Source organism: Alligator mississippiensis, chromosome 4, assembly GCF_030867095.1.
Source record: "Alligator mississippiensis isolate rAllMis1 chromosome 4, rAllMis1, whole genome shotgun sequence".
Classification (NCBI taxonomy): Eukaryota; Metazoa; Chordata; order Crocodylia; family Alligatoridae; genus Alligator; species Alligator mississippiensis.
Window position 1 is genome coordinate 166246184 of NC_081827.1, and position 16034 is coordinate 166262217.

General features: G+C 45.0%; 2 protein-coding genes across 3 annotated transcripts in view; both read left to right on the forward strand.

The window, feature by feature from the left end:
- Window positions 1-389: 389 nt before the first annotated feature.
- Window positions 390-15396, forward strand: CWC25 (CWC25 spliceosome associated protein homolog). 2 transcript variants are annotated; one of them, XM_006259704.4, is made up of 10 exons: window positions 390-494; window positions 2023-2195; window positions 3897-4133; window positions 5490-5559; window positions 6965-7092; window positions 8995-9064; window positions 9867-10063; window positions 11854-11949; window positions 12732-12893; window positions 14352-15396. In XM_006259704.4, exons 1-10 carry the CDS (start codon window positions 477-479, stop codon window positions 14464-14466), a joined length of 1266 nt encoding a protein of 421 aa, XP_006259766.1. In that variant the 5' UTR covers window positions 390-476; the 3' UTR covers window positions 14467-15396. The 2 variants fall into 2 exon arrangements, with proteins under 2 accessions (XP_006259766.1, XP_059582992.1); XM_059727009.1 differs by lacking the exon at window positions 3897-4133.
- The window catches only part of PIP4K2B (phosphatidylinositol-5-phosphate 4-kinase type 2 beta), a 41101-nt gene continuing 40390 nt past the window's right edge, over window positions 15324-16034 (forward strand). Inside the window, exon 1 of the mRNA XM_059727008.1 lies at window positions 15324-15408. The gene's annotated coding sequence lies outside the window, so the exon portion shown is untranslated. The remainder of the gene's footprint in view (window positions 15409-16034) is intronic.

Below are 16034 nucleotides of genomic sequence, written 5' to 3' on the forward strand. Positions count from 1 at the left end.
TGTCCTGAGTGGTGCTTAGTCGGGGGCCAATCTCGGGGGGCGGATGTACCCCCCTACCAGTCACCTGCGCCTTCCAACCCCTAATAGCTATGAACCTGTTACAGGTGAGAATTGCACAATAGCAGAATCACACTAAAATTAGCAGATTTTTCCCCACACAATACAGAGGTAATTTGTGGGCCTTGCTGCCATGAAAGGCTGAAGCGGAGTGGGATTCAAGGAAGGATAATGAAAACCTGCAGGGTTTCTAAAGCAGAGTTGAAGAGGAGCGCGACATGGGGAGGAGCTGACACCCGCGCGGCACGGCAGCCCCTCCGCAGCATCCGCCGGGGCCAAGCGCAGACACCCTTGCCCAGAGCCGGAACACTTGGCTCCGCCCGCCTGCCCTTGGCGCGGGGCAGTGACGCCATTGACCGGCGCCGGCCTGGAGCGGGGCTGAGAGAGGAAGGAGCCGCGCCGCCGCCGCCGCCGCCGCCATGGGGGGAGGAGACCTGGTGCGGGGCCGGGGGTGGCGGGGCCTGTCTCTATCTCTGTCTCGCCTGGGGCTGGCCGCAGAGGCTGGGAGGCGGCTTCCCCGCTGTCGAGGGGAGCCGGCAGCCCCAGGCCCTGCCCCCGGCAGTTGTTTTGTCCCGTGGGCCGGCGCAGGGGAAGGCTCCCGGCGTCGTGCTGGGGTGGTGGCCCCCCCCCGGGCAGGGGTTGCAGCCACTTGTGTGCGGGGCCCTGCCTGGCACCAGGCAGCCTCTGGCCGAGACGAGTGGCGCTCGTGCTCCCTGCCCCAGTTTCGCTAAGCCGAGGGGCCCCAGGCACCTGGGATCCCTTCAGGGGTGTGGTGGGGTGCCACACAGCAGCAGCCCCTTGAGATCTCTTTGGGGGTGCCATGGGCACCATACAGAGTTAGCCCCTCAAGATCCCTTCGGGGGGTTTGTGGGGTGCCTCGCAGCAGCAGGCCCCTGAGATCCCTTCAGGGGTATTGTTGGGGCGCCATGCACAGTTATCCCTTCGAGATCCCTTCAGGGGTACTGTGGGGCACCATGCAGTTATCTCCTCAAGATCTCTTTGGGGGATGCCATTGGGCACCATGCAGAGTTATCTCCTTGAGATCCCTTCAGGGGTGCCACAGGGCACCAATGCAGCAGAAGTCATGTTAGGTGTGCAAACATGATTCATGGGATGATGAACCCAGAGATGCCCAGTAGGAATCCATGGTGTCCAAAGCCTTCTGCTGTGCTGTGGTTTTTCTAAGTGCTTGGCCATGGGAGAATCACTTTCTAATTTTTCTGTGCTTAACGAGTGAGAACTCAGAACAGGCATTTGCTGAGGGGGGCCTTGAGTCTAACGAGGGCTGTCTTGAGTTTGAAAAGTTGGAGAGCCACTGCTCTATTCCCTCCTTCCCCCCAAAACATTTGTGTGCATACAAACACACAATATACGTCAGGTTCTTAAAGAGATCCACAAGACAGCTGTTTTACAAAGTTCAAGGGTTAGAAGGCAAAGAAACTTTAAGTTAAGGTTGTATCTCCAAATCTACCCCTTCCCCACAAAATATTTGAGCCTCAGCTCTATCCTGTTTGCTAGAGGCTTTGCAAGTGGTAAAGGGGGAGCTGCCTTGTGCTTTTGTTGTTGTTGATTATTACTTGGTGTGTTGGTAGTGTGTGTGCAAAGTAACAGCTTAATGAGTGGAAGATGAGGTTCTGGTCTTGCATCCTTTGCATAATTGCAGGTCTTGGTGATGGTAAAGAGGCTGAGCATGTGAGAAATGCAGCAGTGGTCCCTAAATTATCTCAGTAACCTGCTTTCAATATTGATACACTGAAGTACTGTGAATGTATGCAGGGAAAGATTCTTTTAAATATGACGTTTGTCCCAACAGTGTGCCTTTCGTTCACCCTCTTGGGGCTCCTTTAAGAACTTTGCATTCCCTTTCACTGAAAGGGTTTATGGACATGGCAAGGGTTTAGGGGCATAGCATTCAAAAGACATTCCCTAGTAAAAGAAGACTTTCTGGGTTCCCAATCTATGTAGAATCTGAAGAAGAGCTGGCACCCTCAGACCCTGCGCAATGTGGAGAAGGTGTGGAAGGCTGAACAGAAACATGAAGCTGAGCGGAAGAAGATTGAGGAGTTGCAGCGGGAGCTGCAGGAGGAGCGAGCCCGGGAAGAGATGCAGCGCTATGCAGAGGACATGGGAACAGTCAGGTAAGCATTCCTGCGGCAGAGCTTTGTGTTTTAATCTGTACACAAAGTTTCATCCCTGGGGGCAAATCCTGTGTTTTATTTCATGGGAGAAATTTCTGAATGGGGGGACATTTCTTTTAGGACTTTATTTACAACTACCAAAGTTCAGCTTGTAGCTAATTTTCTTGTTTGTTATGTTATAAAGACGTGGTGCCATGAAAAAGAACAAAAGACTCATAATAATAGGCAAACAATTACTCTTTCCTTTGGTATTTATTGGACTAGAACAATCAGAATCAACCTTTTTGGCAGATGTGCCGCAAATTAAGCGCCATGCCCTCCCTGAGTGCCACTCTGATCCCCTTCCCTTGCACTGTCTGCTGCTCTGTTTTCTACTCCCTGCCCTGTAATCCCTGTTCAATCTGCCACTGTTCTGCCTGTCCCCTTTCTGGTCTGTCTTGTACCAGATACAGAGGCTGCTCATGCCACTTGGGACCCAGGCCACACATGGGCCACCTCTGAACTAGAACAGTCTAGGTACCTTTGGCTGTGGCATTTATCTTGCTATGGAAGTTTATTCCTAGTGATGGGATCAGTTGGACTGTAGAACTGTCTCCAAAAAGAAAGATGGGTGTTATTCAGGAATGCATAAAAGCTAGAAGGATGATATGTAGAATTATTCCTTAAAATGATGGTCCCCAATAGGCTTTTCCCATGTTATTCCAAAGCCCTTATCTTATGAAGACTTATGCGAGTGCCTAATGTTGCACCCTGTGACCATGTCCACACGAGAAGGGGCATGTGTTTGCAGAAGCACAAATAGTAGCAGAACAAATGTGTGCTGCTACTTTATGCTGCAGTGCATGCCCCTGCCCATGCACTTTGCAGGACACACTGTCCTGCTGCTCTGTGTGCTGCAGAGGGGGTTGACTGGGGCACAGGGTGCCTAAGTGCAGGGGTAGCTGGCAAGCAGCCATGCTGAGGTACCCTGTGCCCCAGGCAGCCAGAGCAGCAGGTGGAGAGGGGGAAGCAGGCTGCCCAGGGCTGCCTGCTCCCCTGTCTTGACATGCTGCAGATCCTCTGCACTGAGGCATCCTGCACTCCAGCCCTCTGGGGAGTAGCTGGCTGGGGCACAGAATGCCTCAGCACAGGAGCCTCTTAGCAGGGCCCCCACACTGAGGCATGTGGAGATGGGAGCAGCCAACCCAGGGCTGCTTGCTTCCCTGTCTCAAGGTTCACTGCACCCCAGCCAGCCAGGAAGCGGCTTGCTGGGGTGCAGGGTGCCTCATTGTAGGGGCTCCAAGCGCATGGAGACGGGGGAGCAAGTAGCCCTAGACTCCATATTTGTCCTTGCGAATGTCACTTTGGTGTGCTTTGTGCTGCTTTTTTATTTTCAGGGACTTTTTGTTATTGGGAAATTGCAGTAGCAAATTTTGCCCTGTTGCTGCAAATTAGCAGCGCGCACAGTTTAACTTGCAAAGTGTGTGGTTTATGGTGCTGCAAAGAGGTTTGCAGTTCCACAAACCACATGAGCCTGCATGCCTGGGTCCAGCCTGTAAATTGTTCTGTTGAAGTCAGTGTGATTATTCACTGCATATAAAGTTAAACACCAGGTTACAATTTTGCAGGGTCAGGGCGAAAGGCAGGAGTACTGTCTGCTGAGGCTAAACAGTTTTCACTCGTATTTAAAACTAACACCCTATAACAATTTGTTCCTAAAAGGAGAAGAGAAGAGAAGTTGGAGTGGATGTACCAGGGTCCTGGGGGCATGGTAAACAGAGAGGAGTATCTGATGGGCCGCCCTGTGGATAAATACGTCTTTGAGAAAACAGAAGACAAGGATGCAGGTTGTTCCTCTGAGACAGGGCTTCTCCCAGGCTCCATTTTTGCCCCCACAGGTGCCAACTCTGTCCTAGACATAGCAAACAAAATCCGTGAGGATCCACTTTTCATGATAAGGTACTAAACACAGAATTGGTAGTGGTGGTAGACAACAGTGAGCAAGTTATCACTGCTGTAAGTTCACTGAGTACCACACCCAGTGCACTCGTGTCCAAGAATCCTGTTATGTTTGTCAGCCCCCTGTTCCCTTTACCTTCATGTCAGTCTCATTCCCTTGTGTGTTCTCTTGACTGTAAGCTCTCTGGGGCAGAAATTGTCATTTACTCCGTGGTTTGACAGGACAGTAGAGACCTGGTTTAGGCCCTTGTATACTTTTACAACTGTCCAGAATACTTACATCTGCAGGTCTTGGGGTGGCTTCTGTGATTGTTGCTGGATTCTGTGATTGTTCTTTTTATTTTCTCTGTTCTTTGAAGCAAGACAATTTGAATGAGGCACAATTTGACGTAAGGTTTCTAAACAAACTGAAGTTAATATCTTTGGTTCCGGCTCCAACCCACACCTACGTGGACTGGATGTATATATGTCCCATATCTTTGATTTTCAGTTTATAAATATTATTTGCTTATCAGGATAAGAGCCAAGTCTTGCAAATCTGTAAGCATGCCATTACTTTTGTATAGTCTCTTTAGCCTCTGTACAAGCACTCACATGCATATAAAGTGATATACTTTCCTATCTGCAGGATAGGGGCCTCAGAGGCATTGTGCTGCCCACTTTTTAGCCCAGCATTTCAAGCAGTTGGTGCCCTCTAATAAGAATGTGTAAATTCTAAGTGTATCTGTGGAAAAATAGACTGTTTTTTACTAGGTTGTAATTTTACATCTCGCTCTGGAGCTACCTGTAGAATAATTGTATAAGTGTTGCATAAAATTAAATACTGTGGCTGGAGTGTAAAAGAGGCTGCATATTTTCATGACTGGTAATCACAGTAATGCTTACAAAGGTATCATTAGACCATAGGCTTCAAGCTGTGCATTGATCATTCCATGTATTTGGGTCATGTTTGCTCTCTGTGGGTAGCACTGTACAATTGCTTGGTTGCAGTATGTGTGTGGCTTTTCAACCTTTTTGAGCATACAGGTAGTCTCCAGAACAGTTATCAGGATAAACAGTAAATGGGCAGGTCAGTTCAATAGGCTGGATGTCATGGAGCAGAGGTGTAAATATACAGCGGACTAACTGATTGTTGATTGACTTTGATGTTCAGCAGCTCATGTTTTAAGAAGCCGACAAAGTTGATCATACAGTTATTTCTACGTTTACAGCATGTGAGAACTTGCTGTAAACTCCAGTTCTGCATGTGGATAGGCATTTTCAGGATTGAAAGTTAGATGAATGCTTTGTGTGAAGTTTCTAAAAACCAGTAATATCAAAAAGGCAAATACTAATGCCTCTCTTTCCCCTCTTTAGGAAAAGAGAGGAAGAGAAAAAAAGAGAAGTTTTAAATAATCCTGTAAAAATGAAGAAAATCAAAGAACTGGTATGTATTGCTTACTACTCTTTAACAGAAAACAGAAGCAAAATTTGCATTGACTTGAGGGAGAACATTACTGTGGGTCAGAGTGAACTAGAGGTCAGATATCAGATTGGCACTGAGAAAAGAAAATTGACTGTATTGGAAATTGGCCTGATGTGGCCGATAAGTGCCCTGTGCATGCGTGCAGCCACAGTGCAGCAGATAGACAGTGAGGAGCACAGCCCAGCAACATGGAGAGCTGCATGCAGCTGGTAAGTCTGTTGTGGGGCATGGTGGGGGGAGATCAAGGCCTCTGCAGTGAGGGAGGGAGTGGGGCTGGGGCTGGATTTGGGGCAGGCGCTGCCCAGCTGGGGCCGGGGAGGGTGTGAGATAGAGCTGCAATTCGTCTGAGGGGGTGGGGGATGGCTCCCGCTGCTTCGCACACCCAGGGAGGTCATGGGGGCCATATGCCCCCCGGTTCTGTGTGCAGGGTGGAATGGACAGCTGCTGCCGGCTGGGACCGGGGCTGCGTGGGGCTCTTCCTGGCGGTGGCTGGACTGGGCTGTGCTCAGGGTGGGGTGGGCAGCAGCACTGGAAGTGGGGGTTGGGGTGGCTGCAGCCCTTCCAAACTCCCCCTCCCAGCGCAGCCCAGCCCAACCAACACCGGGAAGAACCCAGTGCTGCCCTGGCCCTGGCCCCAGCCCACAGCAGCAGCCCCCTCTGCCCTGTGCAGATCCGGGGGCACCCCCCCCCCCCATGCCCTCCTGGGGTGTGCGCAGCAGCGGGAGCCCCTCCCCAGATGAGCAGCTCCTGCCCCAGCCCCACTCCCTCACCACAGGGGCCTTAATCTGCACCCCCAATGCCCCTTCTCTTCCACTACAACAGACTTATCAGCCGGATGCTACTTTTTGAACTGCCAAGCTGCGTATTGGAAATTGGATCAGTATTGGCCAATATGCCTTCTTAAAAATTGACTATTGGTATTGGCCCCAAAAATCTCTATAGGTGCACCCCTAGAGTGAACACTCTTTAGAGAAAGGAACTGGTTCCTATTCCCTTGGTTTTTTTGGAGAAGAATAAGAGAATTTCAGTTCCTGTGAATCTTTCATATTGTAATCTCCCAGTAAGGACCTTACCTGAAACATGTCATTCATTTTCATCTTCTCCTCTCTCCTCTTTGTCATGCTGTTGCAGAAAATAATTTAATTTTTTTTTATTCTCCTGCCAAGTACTTGAAGGATTCAGTGAGGTTTCATGACAAGTCCTCCTTCCTTGTCAGCCCTTATGAGTGTTTGTAAAAAATGTTATCCTGAAAACCTTTCCATGTGAGACCTTATATCTGCATAGTGCTCCCTGTCCTATAATAGTAACTGACAGAATGTGCAAACAGTAGGGATTGGTCCTGAATTTGGATTTTTTTGCATTGTAGCTGCAAAGCAGTTTGGAAAAAAAAGAGAAAAAGAAGAAGAAAGAAAAGAAAAAGAAGCACAAAAAACACAGACATCGAAGTTCCAGTAGTGAAAGTTCCATCGGTGATGATGAGCATAGCAGAGCAAAGTATGTCTTGGGATTATATTTAAAAAATCTCTGCCTAGTAGGGCTCTGCAAAGCTTTGGGTGCTGATTCAGTTCAGAGGAGATTCGGCCCAATTCGGTGCCCGAATCTCTAAATCCGAATTGAATCATGGGACCAATAAAAAGGAAAAGATTTGGAGAGGTTTGATGATTCGGGCAGTCCCCGCTTGCTGCAGCAGGGAGCTGGAGCCAGACTCTGTGCTGGTAAGTAAGGGGCGGGGGAGGAGGGGGGCCTGGAGGAGGGGGCAGGGGACTATGGGGGGACCCCTGCCTGCTTCCTCAGCCCCACCACGGCTGCCCCACCTGCCCCAGCTCCCGGTGCTTTTAAAAAAAAGCCCTGACTCCCCACGGCTGCCCTGCCCACCCAAGCTCCAGCCTTTAAGAAATAAAACCCCGAATCCTCCCCTCCCCCCCTGGATTCACTGGCTCCTGCAGTGGCCTTGGGGCTTTGGGGGGGCTTGTGAAAGAGCCCCCCATGTGGTGTTGGGCAGTGGGGGCAGCAGGGATCGCCCCCGCCCTACTCAGCAGCACCTGGTGAGTTGGGGTTTGGTTTTTTTTTTTTCAAAGAGCTGGAGTGGGTGGGGGATAGGCCTGGGTGATTCTGCTGAATCAATTTGGGATAGTGATTTGAATCATCAAATCGAATCACTGTCCCACAAATTGGCCAAATCCAAAGTGAATACTAGCTGCTTTGCACAGGTCTATTGCCTAGATCCTGAGTTTGTGTATTGTATAGAAATAGGGAGAGTTCACAGGTCTCTGAAATGCTCCAGCTGACTGTGTTTGCGCAGAGCTGATCTTTATCAACAACCTGATCCTTATTCCTGAGGACTTATTTTAACAAAGTAGTTGGTATATTTCAATCCCCCCCCACAGTCTTTTTTTTAATGCAAGGTCCAAAATGATGATGCATCATATTAGCACAGCATTAAAATGGCTATATGAAATGCTGTTGCTGAAGATCTCCTCTTTCCCTAGCACTCTGATCCTATTGCCTCGTCTTGTAACTCCCTGAACTGTACCTTTACTTCTACTGTCTCAAATTCAAGCTGTTTCACCTTTGATTCAAAGCCCTGCACAGTTTTGCCTATCTGTATCTTCACTGTCACTTTCTATGCTTTTTCCAGTCCTCCTCCCTTTTTACTCCCATCTACCCACTGCTGTTCTCAGTTGTGAATTTCTTATCCTGACATTACACTTAGAATAATTTTCTTCTGATCTTGCAATTGCTGCCTCCTCTCAAATCCCTTTTTAAACCTTGCTTTTATGACTCCCTTTCTCTTCATCAGTGGTCTCACCCAACCCAGCCTTCTCATCCCTGAACTTTAGTCTTCTGTCTCGTTCACCTTCACTTTATTTTATAAAGCGATTTGGACAGGGAAACCTTATTCTGCCTTTGTAAATCACTCTGACCATTTTGTGGTGCAATAATAATAATAATAATATATTACTAACTATATTTGCTAGCAGTAACTTGGCAATTTGTGAGGGTGGAATGTCAACAACTAATACCATTGACTAAATTTAATTACAGTGTAAAAACATGATTCTGAGGAATTTTTCCTATAGAGAAAAAACAAATTGAGGAATTGTACTCTATACAAATACATTTAGAATGACTGAAATTCTGAAAGGTAATGGTTACTGTGTAGTAATAATTAGGTATCTGTCTGTCTCGCAAGACAACAGAATTATGCTGCAACATCAGCTCATTGAATGCAATCCTTGCTTGAAAGATAAAGCAAATCTAGTGTGACTTCTCCAGGGTGTAAAAGCCTGGGCAGTATATATGGACATGTTGCGCTCCCATGCAAATCAAATTCTTAGGTTTTTTTCCACTCCGAAGATAGTACTTGATTTTATTTATTTATTTTTCCCTCTACAGATCCCAAAGGAAGATGGAAAGTTCTTCTTGGGAATCGGTTGGTCATAAAGTCCCAGGGTATGGTTTACAGGTAGGCACTTATTCCTCATTCCTCTGTTCTGTGTCCTCAGGTAGTTCTTGGAAAAAACATGTCACTGGGGCTGGATGGCAATTTTGGACTCCAGAGAATGGGTTTTGAGGAGAAGCTGACGTAATGGACTAAGCTTCAGAGTTGAACCTGCCAGTGTCATTGAAAACAGAGATTTAAACCCTGGCAGGAATTTTGTCCTTCCTATATAGTTAAGTCAGCTGTTTGTAGGATCATACATCTATTCTAATTATATGTTATTTATGCATATTGGTTGAATTATAGGTCCCATTAAAAACCCCTATTCATTTCAATGAGTCCATGCTTTCATTCCTTGTCTTCCAGAAAAGGCCTTAATGTGTGTTTATCTCCCTTTGGTGGATGCAGAAATTCTAACTGCATTTTACATAAGAGCAGGATTTGTTCCCATCTTTTTGGCTACGAATTCCCCTCATATACTGATCTGTGTAGCCACTATCCTCCACACTAGAACCAGTTCCATTGGTGAAGCGCTGTGTGTGTAGTTGCGAGTTTCCTGGGATAAAAGGCATTACAGAAATGTTTAGTTAATGTCTAAAACCTCTGCAGTACAATATAAAACAGATGGATCTTTTTGTGAATAATATCAGTTGTGGAAAGAAAAGGATGAAGGCAGTACCATTTGCTTCTGCATCATACACATAGAATTAAAACATGGAGAGAATATTAATGTATCTTTCTGGCTAATCAGCATTGTCCATGGGTGCTCATGACTGTGGTGCTTTAAACGACTTTCTCTCAAATGATGCTATCTTTCTAATTCCAGTTTAAAGATCCTGACCAAAATCACAGGTCTCAGAGCTCTCCAGTTGCTGGCCAGGAGAGGGCACCCCACAAACACCGAGACCGTTCCAGGTCAAGGAGCCAATCCCGATCTCCTCAGAGACACACTAGCAAGAAGAGTACTTGGGAAGAGGAGTCTGGGCACCAGAGGTCAAGATCTCCATCTAGACACAGTAAACAGTGAGTGTGGAATCCTACCTATGGAAAGATCAGAATAAAGGATACCCAGGGCTGCTTTCAGGGAATGAGTTTTCAGAAATTAGTTATATTCTCAGCTGCAAAATTTCTCCTATTGCCCTACCCATCTCTTTGTAACACCATTATAATATTCCTGTAGCACCAGTTTCTAACTTCACTTTATCCTAATAACTTGAGATTCAAACAAGATGGAACTACAAATACTTGGCTTTATATCCCACCATCAAGGGACAAATCTTATTGCTATTGTAAAAATATCTTGAGGCACAAATAAAGCTGGGGATGAACCAATTTTATTGAAAATCCTTGTATTCTCTCTATTGCAAAAGTGAGTGGGCCAGGGGGTAGCTAAAAGACAGCAAGCCATCAACTTCCTCCCTCTGTAACTTTTTGGTCAAAATATTTGGAGGAGAGAAATTCTGTAGCACCATAAGGAAGTTGTCAGTGTGAGAGTCTCTCAGATACCTTCTAAGCATAAGAGTAAATTAATAACAAATAACCAAAAATTGCAGGCTGAGTTGTCACCCTAAAAATGCCGGAGACTCCTCGAAGTCTATTGGTTTTATATGAAGTGTACTTAGGTACAGTGGTGATATGCAGCAGTACAAAACTGCATGATTGATATATATACCCTGGGGGCAGGATAATGTCTGATCAATTGTTTAAAAAATGACTTCCGCTTCCAAGTTGACAGAATAGCGTGTGTGTAATAATAATTTCTAGACTCACTCTGCCCCCAGCTCACTGCCACTTTATGTGGTTTTTTTACCATCACATTTTCCTGTTCTTTAAAACCTTTTTCTCTTTTTGTCACTGTGAAAGATGAGGAAAATAACAACCCAAAAAATATGCCAAAGGTCAATGGGGGGAAATGGTGAAATTAACTGTATACAGTATAATAAAAATGTACAAAAAAATTGGTGAAATATTTTCTTTCTCCTTCAGCTATGGTCCTTTTGGGGGCTATTTGTTTAAAAAGGAAAAAAAAAAAAAAGTACATGACCTTAGAACTGATGGTGCCTCTTTAAAACAGGGCTGTTCAGTTTATTTGGGTTGGTAGACCATATCTGGATCATGGAGCTTCTCATGGGCCATGTGACTCACCTCTGGCAGGATGAGCAGCACCAATGTTAAACTCTTGCGTGTTGACAACCTTCCACTGCTTGCCCCACTGCCAAGGTCCCAGTAGGAAAAATCTCAACCCAGAAATTCTGTGATGAGGTGAGCTGTGGTGATGTTAACCCCCACCCCCTGGGGTGCTCATCCCACTGACACAGCAGCTCTGACAGCCCCATGGTCATAATTTAACCACTCATGGGCCAGGCTGCCATTTGGACAGCCTTGCTTTAAAACTGTGTGAAGATGAATACTGTGTTGCTGCTTTTTAACAAGTTTCAGTACTGTAAAAATGGTTTGGAAAACATGGATTGATGAAAATTTTCTTATTGCAGAATATTATACCATCTTTAAAAGTGGGTAAAGCTCAGATACGAATTATCTTATTTTCTGCTGATTTAAGGATTTAAGTTGGATGAAAATTTAAAAAAATGTACAAAACTAAATATTGTGTGTCAGTATTCGTTTTTAAAAACATTCAGTCCTTTGAAAAATGACAGATAATGGTCCCAAAATTATGTGAACGTTTGTAATTTCAGATTCATCTCCAGCTTTAGTTTTTTGTGGTTAATATTCATGGTTAATAGAGAAAGAAGCTTCTTGTATATTAATATCATGCAGTTTGGTTGTTAAAAATGTGTTCCCCTGGGTTACAGGCATAGCACCAAAGTGGATTGGAAGGAAAAGGGAAGAACTAGAAGCCCTTCCCCGAAGAAAGCATACCACCGACAGCATGCTTCAGGGTATACTAAGTAGGTAAAATCCTGTGTGAGTGATGCATTCATAAAAAAGCTTCCTGAAGTGATGGTAAAATGTTAAGGCATGAGTGATGCAAGGAAATAACAATATTAACTAGCACAATGTCCCAGAGGTCCAGCAAGTCAGGAAGGTGGTTCCGAATCAGTAAGTGCATGACACTTCTGAGTATGTGTTTTAACACCTTAGACTTCTTCCTAAACAAATGCATATGGCTTCCCAGGTACCAGTTCTTCAAATATCTTGCACCAACACATGAGGGTAACATGAAGCTGATGTCTTCTTCCTACAGAGTGATAGCTGGAAGTATTCGGTTTCACTGTAATCAGGATAATGTGATGATCCTGCAGGCATTGTCTTACCAATCAATTACCAACCATTGAGAAAAGGAAAAATATCTTCTTGCTAGAGACACAACATAGCAAAGCAGTCAAGCATGCACACTGTGTCTTGGTTATCAGGACCTGAGGGAAAGATGTCGGAAAGGCCTGCCAGAATTTGAAGGCCAAAAAGCCAGTGTGAGAGAACTCCAGACATGGGTGGCTGTGTTGCCAGTCTCTTTCCTCCAAGATAGGAAGTGCCTTCTTAAATGGCAGTACATGAGAACTTTAGCAAATGTGGAGGTTCTTCTATTACGGTATTGTGTTAATAAGCACTTAGACCACACTTCCCATAAATAACTTCTGGACTGTGGTCAGGGAATAGGAGATGCAAGTTGGGAGCAGGGGAGGAACAAATAGATCATAATTCCCAGTGCTATTCCTTCCTTGGTGAACAGAAGGATCTCTGCAGATGAGCTAGAACGCAAGCGTCAGGAAATGATGGAAAACGCCAAGTGGCGGGAAGAAGAGAGGGCAAACAACATCAGGAAACATCGAAAAGAGGAGGAGCGGGAACGAGAGCTGCAGAAACTTGACTCCCGAGACGGAAAATTCCTGCAGTGAGTGTCTTGCTATTCCTTTCCTCTGTTCAAGTTTAACTACAAGCTATAGTTTTCAAGGGAATGGGTAGAAGTCCTAGTGTCTGGGACCTCTACAGTCAGAATAGACAAACCTACTGTAGAACAGGTGTCCTGAACTGGCTGCAGGCATGGGTTTGGGAGTAGACTGAAACTAAGAGACTTCCATTTCTATCATCCTCTTCTACTTCATACAGTAAAATTTTAATCTACTTCCAAAAAAAAAAAAAAAAAGAGAAAGTGAGTATGGTCGTGGCTGTTTCATCCTTTAGATCGGACAGTGGTGCTGAAGTCAATAATTTGCGTAGCAACAGAGAAGTGGCAGGGAGGAGGTAAACAGATAAAGAAAGGTCTTGACTTCAGGACCTACAAAGTATGGGCCCAGACTTTCACGAACACCACTGGGAATCCGTGTATAGAGGTTTGTATGATTGGACCCTGAACTAGATAAATGACTAGAGATCCTGGGGGAAAGAGGTATTGTGAGAAAAGCACATCTGTAAACAAGGGGTTAGATCCTTTGTCCCTACTCCAGCCTCTTTATGCTGGGTTAGAGAGTCTGAGCGGTGTAAAGCTTAAAACACTCAAGATCTAGCTAAGGAAAGGTTTTCTCTGTTGAGAATCTGAAGAGGACAGCTCTAGAAGCTGATTTCTTAAGCTCCACAGACATTGTGAGCGGGGTCAAATATAGGGCCAAAGGACCTGGTGTAGTTTAAGGAGCCTGCCATAACTTAGTCAGCAACCCAAGATTGTATGCATCCTGCCAAGGGCCAAGCTTCTGTAATGCCCCAGAATTGGGAGGGTGCAAAGTGACTTGAAACTAACCTAGAGTCCCTTATTTCACAATCAGATCTTACTAGAGGAGGGTAGTTCCCTCCCCACTCAGACAAGTTGACTTAACAGATTGTGTGTTTTTGTGTTACTTGAGGGCGAAGGATGAGCACCGGTTGTCTTTTAATAGTATGGCTGGAGTTTTAAAAGCAAGAAGTCAGCCATCACATTTATCTCTTCTCCTTGTCTGTAGCTAACTTAGCAACTTACAATGCGAGCTATGGCATTCTAGTTCCCAGAGGAGTGCTGCCCTCGTTTCAGGGACAGATTGCTTTTCCCTCCTGTACGCCTCTCAGAAAGCAGCTGAATCCCCCGTGACAGATGCATTAGTAATTAACAGTTAGCTATATTTGGAAGGTTGAGGAGTACTAGAGAGTCATTTAAAATGTATACATAGAAACACTGACCCTGAATATGGTATTTAGTCTGCTGCAGGCTAAAATGTAACCATTCAATTTTTCCAGCACAGACTGCAATAGGAAGCAGCAGCTGGTTTCCTATTTTAGTTTAGTTCAGGCATGTGAGCCCAGAAGTCATGGAAGTCTACTAAAAAGGTGGTGAATTTGGGAAGGATATGCTCATCTTCTTTCTGGTTCAATTTTTCTGCAGCCACCTAAAACTAGAGAGTGCAGCCACTTCCTCTGTGGAAGATCGAGTCAAACGCAACATCCACTCAATCCAGAGAACACCAGCTGCCCTGGAAAAGAACTTTATGCAGAGATGAACCTTCCTCTCCCTCTGTCCATGTGCTGGTTCACTAGGACTTCTTTTTAGAACCGTTCAGTGGGTGCTTCTTCCTCAAAAGGGAGCTGCTCCATGTAGAAAGGAATTCTCCAACAACCTACACATACTTGCAACAGCAATTGCCATCCTGGCAAGAGCTGGATTTCTGTATGTCATATTTGGCCTTCTAGCATTGTGAATGTATTTGTAACTTGAGTTTGAAATTGCAGCAAACCTTTAGCTGGAGTTATTCCGAATCTTTGCATTAGTGTTGTCAGATCTCTTTTCCTGTTCTCCATCTAAACCAGTGGCCGTTTTTAATGCTGTTATCACCAGACATGAACTGGTGGTGTAATGACTTATTACATTGGACAAATTGTCCTAACTTTTTGTATGACTAAGAAAGGATCTATTTTATCAGTACTTTTAAAATCAGCAGGACAGATTCATCTGTGAAGTTAATCCACAGACTTCTGTGAAGTTACATGAGTGGCAGACTGATAAAAAGTTGCTTGGTCAGTGTTCAACGTCCCTAGTTTGCAAATGGGTAAGGAGAGTGTCCAGAGTTAATTGCAGCCAGAATTTACAAGATACATACAGATTAGTTGTTTCAGTTGCTTACAGGCTTGAATGACATGTCAGCTAGGAAGAGACTTGAGTGAAAAGAAAAATGAACAAGTTGTAGGTGATGCACTAAATGTTTCTCTGGGATTTTGTATCACAAGGGAATGTGTGTATGCAGAGATATCTATATCAGCCTACATTGTTGTTTTTTAAAATACTGTTTTTAACTGTTCTATTTAACCTCTCTCTTGTGGTGTTGTAAGAGAGTCAAACTCTATTTGTAGTGAAAAGACCTGGGACCAATGACCTGTCACTGCAATATGTTACAGCTCCTTGAGAAAATAATAAAAATGCTCCTCCCCACGTTCATCCTACCTCAGTAAGTAACTACAATTTTGCACTGTTGGGATTATATAATTCAATTTAATTTGTTCCCTTACCTAAAGGGGCAGTGCAACAAGCATTGTTGCTGGTTGGGTGGGTACAATTTGAAGTCGAGCGGCCCTCAATTCATATAAAAAGGGTGAACAATTCGACTTCATATTCTTGTCAGCAACCTTACCTGATGATTTTTGCAGACTGCATTCAAACACTCTCAGGATAGGCTGCCTTACAAAACTCCATCAGGACTCTGTTCTAACGGGTGTACAAATGGGAGCCAGAATCTGCATGGAAAATATTTTTTTAATTTTTTTTTTTTTTTTAAAGAAATCCACATACTACACACAGCACATTATTTCTTGCTTCTTCCCTTCGCTATCTCCACGTAAACCTTTCACCTAGGGTGTGACAACAGTGGCTTGTATTAAACTTTGCGTGGCTTGTTCCTATATGCATGCTCCTCTTCTAGTTGGTGGTTGCCCCCATCACCTGAACAATAGCTGCAAAGTCTCTGAAAAAGTCAGTAGAAAGATAAATAGTAATTTAAGAGTCGTATAACAATTACAGGCCTGGTTTACAGGCACAAGTTGCCAGCTGCTGCGTTCAGTGCTTGCACAGGTAAGG

What these genes read in the sequence shown, in the direction of transcription:
- CWC25 (XM_006259704.4), top strand. An exon ending in GATCCACTTTTCATGATAAG is followed by an intron (nt 4,134 to 5,489) that starts GTACTAAACACA and finishes TCCCCTCTTTAG; the next exon opens with GAAAAGAGAGGAAGAGAAAA. An exon ending in CGAGACGGAAAATTCCTGCA is followed by an intron (nt 12,894 to 14,351) that starts GTGAGTGTCTTG and finishes ATTTTTCTGCAG; the next exon opens with CCACCTAAAACTAGAGAGTG.